We start from the raw sequence: 9,483 nt of genomic DNA on the forward strand, positions 1-9,483 counted from the left end.
AGACCACGTGTAACCACGCCAATGCAGGACCTTCTCCACCTGCAGGATCGTCTTAGACCAGCCACCCAGATAGATGATGAAACTGAGGAGTATTTCTATAGCCCTTTTATGGGGGAAAACTAATTCAGATTGGCTGGGCCTGGCTCCTCAGTGGGTGGGCCTGGCTCTCAAGTGGGTGGGCCTATGCCCTCCAGGCCCACCCATGTCTGTGCCCCTGCCCAGTGACGTGAAATCCATAGATTAGGGCCTAATGAATTCATTTAAATTGGCTGATTTCCTCATATGAACTGTAACTCAGTAAATTCGTTGACATTTTTGCATGTTTCATTTATATTTTTGTTGGTTAGGGCTACCTACAGTATGTTTTATGTAATACAAGGAAATCTAACTAACCAAATCGCTCATATTAAAGAAGCAAAAATGTTCAGGACAAATATGCAAAACTCCTCCACCTGTTGTTCTGTTCTCACTGAGACAGTAAGATGGAGGGCATACTCCTATACAGGAGACAAGGGGTTAAATTAGCATGCCTAAAGGTTGGTGATGATGAACAATAATACAAGGCTGTAAATGTCTCATGAGCTTAGTTCAACTGTCTAACATCATAACCCAAATTATAGCTTCATTGTTTAAAGTGTATAGCTTCAACATATGTTTTAAATAGCATGTTGATCTCATGGACAGTCAGTTATAACATCCATCGCTCCAAGGACATCTAATGAATAAACTGAACAGATTGAATATAACAATATATACAATTTATTTTCACTTCAGGGTCATTTAGTTTTAAAAGTATGAATGTACAGTTCAGATTCTATAATTACAATGGTGTGTGAATCAACAAGCTTTTCTTATTACAGATATCATTGGTTATAAAGACATGTCCTCCTGGAACATAACTTATTATCATAGAAAACATCACTAAATTACTTGTAGTACAAAATAACAAACATACAAATATGAATAAAATACTAACATATTACATATATGGGAAGTAAGTATTAATTTAAAATTAGCCCTAAAATGCAATCTTTGTCCCAAATACCACCCTATTTCCTACATAGTGCACTACTTTTGACCAGAGCCCTGTGAGCCCTGGTGAAAAGTATTGCACTACATAGGGAATAGGTTGTCATTTGGGACGCAATACCAGTGTCTGAGCCATGCTCTAAGACTGCTTCCTGGCTTGGTGTCGTGGGAGGAACTTCATGGTGTGAGGCTCCCCCTTCTCCTCCACGGGCTGCTGTGATAGGTTGTTGGTCTGTGGGAGGCGATCTAGGGTCAGGCCCTCATGAGGACACACAGAGTACCGTGACAACAGCGTAACCAGGATGGATTTCATCATCACCATGGCGATGTGCTTGCCAACACAGGATCGAGGACCGGACCCGAAAGGCTGGAAGAAACGATTAGGTATCTGAGAGTGCAAGAGAGAGAGAGCGCGACAGAGAGAAATTAATTAATTAATAAATTAGTAAATATCGTTACACCTCAGGGTGCCGATGAATTTCTCCCTGTGATAGTCTTGATTATTCTCTTACATTTTTCTCAAAGTTGTCCAGACTGAACTCATTGGGCTTGAGGAAGAACTCTGATCTGTGCATGCGGCCCATGTTCAGAATGATGTTTGTCCCCTTCGGCACCCGGTAGCCACTGATGACATCATCAGACAGTGCCCGGCGCATGGTAAAGTCCACCACGGGATGGAACCTTAAGGACTCATTGATGAAGCTCTCTAGGACCCTTAGGTTCTGCAGGTCAGAGTTGTGGAGCTCCCTTTCACCTACATTGAGAGAGGAGGGAGATGTTCTTCAAACTGTCACATATTCAATATAGCTACATGAACCCCTAAAATATCAAATGAGAGGGTTTAGTTCAATTGGAAAGTACTGTAGTTGTCTGGGTTTGATGGGTCCTGACCTATAGCTAGTAAAAAGAGTAAAGCTGCAGCAGGAGGTTCCTCACCTATAACAGTGTCTATCTCTTCTAGAAGCTGTAGCTCTATGTTAACAGATTGTGAAGGTCTGACCTATTATACATTTGAGTCATTTAGCAGACACTCGTATCCAGAACGACTTACAGGAGCAATTAGGATTAAGTACCTTGCTCAAAGACAGAATTTAACAGTGTTTATCTCTTCTAAAAGCTGTAGCTCTATGTTAACAGATTGTGAAGTGGGGACTCACCTATAGCAGTGTCTATCTCTTCTAGGAGCTGTAGTTCTACGTCAGGGTTCTGTTTGAGCAGCAGCAGCATGAAGAACAGACTGATAGACAGAGTGTCTGGAGCTGCTATCACCATCTCCAATACACACTGCCTCACATTCTCAGCTGACAGCTCCCCGTGGCTCTGAAACACACAATCACACGATTAGATTAGCTGACTCACTTTGGCTACTCAGGCTATGTTATTGTTATATATGCTTTAACATAAGAAAGTGGAAACAACCGGCAGAATAGAATACAATATTGTGCAGAGAACATGGGCTGGGGTCAGCCCCAGTGTTAGGATCAATTCAATTTCAATTCAGTCAATTCAGGAAGTAAACTGAAATTCTAAAGTTACATAAATGTATATTGACTTAATTCAAATGGAATTGACCCCACCCCTGGTTAAGCCTGGATTTGGGACTTGCCTAATGCCTAGATCTTTGTCTCAGTGGGCTAAGGCAGTCTTTAAGTTGTGCAGACGACCTGTGCTTGGGTTAGTGTTGGGGATAGGGTAACGGCAAGGTCAGGAACTGACCTGTGCAAAGATGAGGTCTGCAGTAAAGTTGATGTGGTCCAGTTTGTCAGCTTCCTGTAGACCTCTTCTCTTCTGGTCAACCAGACTCTCTATAGCATCCTGCAGCTCCTGACTACAACACAGCAACAGAGTTATACATTAACAATAATACTTTAGACTTTAATGTCTTGCTGCATATATTTAAATAAAACATTATTTGATAGAATTGTATATGTATATTGTGTATTTGTCATGTGTGAAATGTGCTGTTAAGTGTTCATTGTTGTAACAAAGATGCTGGGAGTCGAGAAGCAGGTGCAGATGGAGTTTAATAAAACAATGAAAATGAAACAATACAAAACAGGAGTAGGGTCTTGACATGAAACACATCATCAATACTGCCTGGGGGATGAACCTAAGGGAGTGACAGATATAAGGGAGGAATCAGTGAAGTGATGGAGTCCAGGTCTCATAATGAGGCGACGTGGAGCGCCGGAGAGGGGCAGAGGGAGTAGACGTGACAACTGTAGTTCCCTCTAAGAAAAGTAAAGTTATTCTATTCTAGGTCTTTATTTGTATAGTCCAGATAGTCCAGATAGTCCAGATAGATGCTCTACAGACGGTCATACTATCAACAAACAAATCTGTTGATAAGAAACTGCTTGCTTAGGTTACAGTTAGGGTTAGGTTTAGAAAAAGGCTTAGATTATGTTTAGGGTTAGGATAAGGGTTAAGGTTAGGACTAGGGTTAAGTTTAGGGTTAGGATAAGGGTTAAGGTTAGGACTAGGGTTAGTAGATAGTTAGTTGACACGTTACTGATAGTCTCTACCTGAACCAAAAAGTGTTCTTCAAAGCGTTCTCGTATGCGGACAGCCTTCAGAACCGTTTTCGGTTCTAGATCACACCTTTTTTTCTACGTGTAGAGCATCTACAGATGGACTATCCAAGTGTTACCCTATTCTATATATAATCCTTAAAGTGTTAATATTAGATGTTCCGGATGTCTTGGTAATGATGCTAACTGTTTATAACTGGGTGACTTACGCTGCTCTCCTGTGTTTCTGCTGGATCCAGTCCAACTTGAAGTAAATATCTGGTTTGATTAGCACTGTCTGCCACGTGTCAAAGTACTTCTGAATCTTCTGCAGCAGCTCCTTCTCTAATAATATCAAATAAAATGTTATAAAGTGGAATAACTTCCCACTAGAAAAGGAAAGTCATGTTGAGTGCTTACATAGATGATGTTCAGATATACTGTTCAGGGTCTTGTGGCTTTATGGCTGTGAGTTACCAACTAGAGATAGAAAAACCTGATGACCTGAAGTCAAAATAAAGTTCCCTAAATGTATTCATAAATGTATATTATGTGCTTATAAAATACAAATGTATTATATTGGGTAAAGTATTATTGAGTATAAAAGGCTGTGGTGTGGCTCACCATTGAGAGGCACCCCTAGGAACAGTCTGTTAGAGATGTCCACTACTGTACACCGTAGTAGACTCAGGACATCCACCTGTCCACCCATCAGTCCGTCCAGCCCCTGGAGAGCGTCCAGGTGTGTCTGGGTGGACGAGACACACACGTCTACAGTCCTCTGCAGCCCAGGCCCTGTCAGAGCTGGAACACACAGTGGAGATACAGAAGATATTACAACATATTGGACGATATCCTGTGAAGATATTGTCAATAACAGACTGGACAATGGACACCTTTGTTTTTCTAACTTCTCTATTAGTTTGTGTATATGAGAATAGTAATTCAATACAGCAATCTTCTAATGGTTTACCATTTAATATCTAGAATCAGTTATTATGATCAATTAAGTAGTGGTATTGTAATGCCATGCTTATCTTTTTCAATTGATTAAGTCATTGTCTAATTGGTCACCTTTAGCGAAGTAGGTGCGGGTCTTCTTCCATAGAGCCATGTTGCTGTTGAAGATGATGCCTCTCTCATCCATGCCAATACAGCTCAGACCCTGTTTACTGCCAAACCGAGAGGTGTAACGCCCCTGTCTCAGAACATGATGCACTGCAGAGGAACTGTACAGAGAGGGTTGGTACACTGGTATTCACTCTCCGAAGTCTACAAGTCTATGTAAATAAGTCTAAATGTGTATTATAACATATGTCATCTAGGCTACAAGTAATCTACAGGTGCTTTTGTGAAATGAAATTCAAACATCTCAATTAAGATATTTCAATTGATTATTGATTGATTGACTGACTGACGGTCTGCCTGACTGCTACTGACATCCTGACTGCCTGACCGGCTGACTGACTGTCTGACTGACTGACTGCTACTGACTGCCTGATTGACTGCCTGACTGACTGACTGCCTGAGTGCCTGCTACTGACCTGCTGAGTATGAGTGTCTCCTCTCCGTTGATCCAGACCCTGACGATGTCTCCATATTTACTGTTGTAATAGTTACTGGCTGTGCCAATACCTGTACATAGAACATGTATTTAATAAATTATTCCGATATACTATTTGTTATTGAAGCAGATTATATTTTTTTGTATTTCATGTTGTAGTAGTTACCTGTCCATATAAACCTGAGGTATGAGAGGAGAGGACCCACACCCAGACAAAAAAAAGGACCTGTCATAGCCAACACATAGAGAGAGGAGAGAGAGGGAGAGAGAGAGAGAGAGAGAGATAGATAGAGTGGTCACATAAAATAACTTAACATAGCAAGGCGTTGCATAGCATAACATTGCATAGCATAACATTACATAGCATAATATAACATAGTGTAGCATAACATGGCATACCATAACATTACATAGAATAGCATAACACTACATAACGTTTCATATCAATACAATACATAAGTTCACATAACATCACAAATATGATATGTCATTAGTTTATAAAGGAGACAGCTGATGAAACCAGCCAATACAACAGACACAACATAGTAATGCAGTAGTACATAGTAGTAGTACATAGACAGCAGCCAATACTCTGTGGTCAGACTAGGGACAGGACTCAATCTGCAGCGCGTTGTAGAGCGCTGTCCACAATGCACCTTTCAAAGGCAATGTTCCTGCATTCACAAAGAATCACACAGGCAGCTAAACACAACACAGATCTCATCCTGTAATGTACACAGAACACACAGAACAGCAAAGCTGGTGGATAAATGAAGATGTCCCACTCAGGCAGTTTACTATTGAATGCTTTTTTCACAGTTCCGGCCTCACCGGGCTCTCCCGTAGGCACCAATGCTTTAGCAGCTGAGTCTGCTCATTGACTGTATGTGAAACAGTATAAAATGAGGGGGTGGGATGTCTCACTTCCTCTTCCGTCTCTGAGCATAGATGAAGATATCATATGGATTAAGATAAGATCCCTGTATACACGTGGACCAACAGTCCTGCTCTGGATGCAACATGTTCAATTAGAATAATCACTTTAGCCCAAAATAAGATAATGAACTGTAGCTGGACAAATCACTGTTGTAATTCATCTTGTTGTTATTATATAAGAATGATCACTAGCAGACAGAGTATTGTAACTGACCTGGGACAGAGTTGTTGTTACTGTATTGTAGCTGACCTGGGACAGAGTTGTTGTTACTGTATTGTGACTGACCTGGGACAGAGTTGTTGTCGGTGTGACGCCAGGCAGCCAGCAGCAGACAGAGGAGCAGGAGGAGGGACCCCGTTGCCAGGGAGACGCCCTCTGACCTGGTGGCTGTGGCGTTCCGTAACTCGGACACCAACAGGTCGGCTATGACGGTGTCCAAGCACACCGCCTCCATGGCACGTCCACACACAGGCGACAACAGATCCATCACACACACATGGTAGACACACTGACGCAATGACACACACACACACACTCCACGACCAGCTGCTGAACTGACAAAACACTGTTGCTTCCGAGGTGATGAAAATGGTCAATCTCTCAAATAGACGGACGCGATACACACACACTCTTAAACTGAAGCAACAACCCAGACTGCCTGCTATCGGCTTCTCCTGATGGTCTGAGTTCTTGATCAGCTCTCACTGGTTCTCTTATAGGCAGCCGTGCCTGGTTACACGCCAGGTCAGGGTAAAGCAAAAGTCAAAACAAAAAGGGAGATTTTAAACAATTTCTGTGTAACCTTGTATCTTAGATCCCCGCCATCTCATAAGGACCTTGAGTAGGTAGATGGTGGTCGGGTTTCATAGCATGAACATATGTTGTGAGAGGAGTGTTCCACTGTCACTACATTAAAGACCCCTGACCTCTGTTAGTGCAGCTGGGGAATCACAACTCTCATTCCTCAAACCTCAAAGAGAGGAGGAGAGGATGGAGGTTAGGAGGGAGGATAGGAGGGAGGTGAGAAAGGAGGGGAGGAGGGAGATGAGAAGGGAAGGGAGGAGGGAGGAGAGGAGGGAGGTGAGGAGGGAGGAGAGAGGAGGTGAGAGGGAGGAGAGAGGAGAGGAGGGGAGAGGAGAGGAGAGAGGTAAGGTGAGGAGCGGAGGGGAGGGAGCACCTGTGTTCTGTGTCTCAGAGAATCTGAAGAGGGAAGTTTTGTGTTATGGCAGTGTTATCTCTACTTGCCTTCATGCAGTCCTCCATCACTGCAGTCTATCTCTCTCAGTCCCCCTCCTCAACATGATGTTAAATAGTTTCTCTGTGATGTGTCACTGAAAGGCTAGACTTGTATCTGGGAGAGAGCGAGAGAGAGATGCTCCTTGGTTGGAGTGCAGTTGTGAGTCTAGCACTGTCTGATATTTTTAACTGAACATTCAGATGTTGATCATGGTTGATTTCATATCCCTGAGAAGTATTTGTACTGTATATATGCGTGTTCATGTGTGCTCCTTTGCATTTGTCTCTATGGACGTGCACACAATGATACTTACTAATTGAGAAGAACAAATATTGAGTTGAAGAAAGATAAACCAAGTCCATCAGCTAATAGTGATTGGCAGTATGACCCTCTCGCCAGCAGTACCACTTCTGGCCAGTAGGAGCAGAAGCAGAGCTGTACTCTTAGGATGTCATTAAACACTAGGGAAAATACTTTTAGTTCTGTCAAAACCAGAGCACTGCCAGACCATTGTGATGATTCATATGACATTATGACAATTATCAAACATGTTGTGGAGGTACAAACAAATAGTCCGAAATTCCAATTACCACCAAGAAGCCGAAACAGCTGTGTGTTTGTGTACATTTGTATGTGTACGTCTGTGAATGTGTATGCATTGGTGTGTGTTTGTGTACATTTGTATGTGTACGTCTGTGAATGTGTATGCATTGGTGTGTGTTTGTGTACATTTTTATGTGTATGTCTGTGAATGTGTATGCATTGGTGTGTGTTTGTTCTGGTCTATTGACCTGTATCTTTAGGCATCCTACTCCTGTATGCAGGGCCCAATGTTTTCCCTGGTCAGGTCATGGGGTCAGGAGAAGAAACTCCTGGCCCAGGTCACTTATACTCATAGATCTTAACTGATCTAGAATCTTCTCATCCTTCTCAGTATAATCTACAACACAAAGGGCCTTTCTGTTCCCCCTGAGGCATCTGTGCCATTCTACCAGCAGTATAAAGGACTCTGGGAATTCACTCACCTCCCACTGGGCCTGGAGAATGTGCCTTTTTCCAACAGTCCTCTGTCTGTGTTCTGCGTTCTGACGGAGAGACTGCCTTGATTCAATTCCATTCCATTCAAAGGGCTTTACAGGCATGGGAAACAGATGTTTACACAGCATGGGAAACAGATGTTTACACAGCATGGGAAACAGATGTTTACACAGCATGGGAAACAGATGTTTACACAGCATGGGAAACAGATGTTTACATTGCCAAAACAAGTGAAATAGACAGTAAACAAATGTGAAGTAAACAATCAGAAATGAACAGTAAACATTACACTTACAAAAGTTTCAAATAGAGACATTTCAAATGTCATATTACTGGCAATATACAGTGTTGTAACAATGTGCAAATAGTTAAAGTACAAACAGAAAAAGAAATGAACATACATTTGGGTTGAATGTATTCTGATTGTTGACACATGTGTTTATTGTCTATTTCACTTGTTTTGGCAATGTAAACATCTGTTTGCCATGCCAGTAAAACCCCTTGAATTGAAATGTTCTTCACTGGTTGTCCTTTTCTTGTGGCAACATGTCACAAATATTGCTGCTGTGATGGCACACTGTGGCACTAAATAGATATGAGAGTTAATCAAAATTGGGTTTGTTGACAAATTCTTTATGGGTCTGTGTAATCTAAGGGAAATATGTGTCTCTAACATGGTCATACATTTGGCAGGAGGTTAGGAAGTGCAGTTCGGTTTCCACCTCATTTTGTGGGCAGTGTGCACATAGCCTGTCTTCTCTTGAGATCCAGGTCTGCCTACGGCAACCTTTCTCAATAGCAAGGCTGTGCTCACTGAGTCTGTACATAGTCAAAGCTTTCCTTAAGTTTGGGTCAGTCACAGTGGTGAGGTATTCTGCCACTGTGTACTCTCTGTTTAGGGCCAAATAGCATTCTAGTTTGCACAGTTTTTTGGTTAATTCTTTCCAATGTGTCAAGTAATTATCTTTTTGCTTTCTCATGATTTGGTTGGGTCTAACTGTGTTGCTGTCCTGGGGCTCTGTGGGGTGTGTTTGTGTTTGTGAACAGAGCTCCAGGACCAGCTTGGGGACTCTTCTCCAGGTTCATGTCATGGCTTTGTTATGGAAGGTTTGGGAATCACTTCCTTTCAGGTGGTTGTAGAAATTAACAGCTCTTTTCAGGATCTGGA

The 9,483-nt window shown here is 42.2% G+C and overlaps 1 protein-coding gene across 1 annotated transcript; it reads right to left on the bottom strand.

The window, feature by feature from the left end:
- Positions 1-1,113: 1,113 nt before the first annotated feature.
- Positions 1,114-6,675, bottom strand: LOC115203363 (aromatase-like). Its single transcript, XM_029767997.1, has 10 exons — positions 6,326-6,675; positions 5,270-5,329; positions 5,084-5,174; positions 4,614-4,768; positions 4,164-4,343; positions 3,770-3,884; positions 2,746-2,857; positions 2,187-2,349; positions 1,542-1,783; positions 1,114-1,417 (listed from the first exon to the last, which is right to left on the bottom strand). The coding sequence occupies exons 1-10, from the start codon at positions 6,525-6,527 to the stop codon at positions 1,169-1,171; spliced, it is 1,569 nt and encodes a 522-aa protein (XP_029623857.1). The 5' UTR covers positions 6,528-6,675; the 3' UTR covers positions 1,114-1,168.
- Between the last annotated feature and the right edge of the window lie 2,808 nt (positions 6,676-9,483).

The sequence above is a fragment of the Salmo trutta genome, chromosome 12 (assembly GCF_901001165.1).
Source record: "Salmo trutta chromosome 12, fSalTru1.1, whole genome shotgun sequence".
Classification (NCBI taxonomy): domain Eukaryota; kingdom Metazoa; phylum Chordata; class Actinopteri; order Salmoniformes; family Salmonidae; genus Salmo; species Salmo trutta.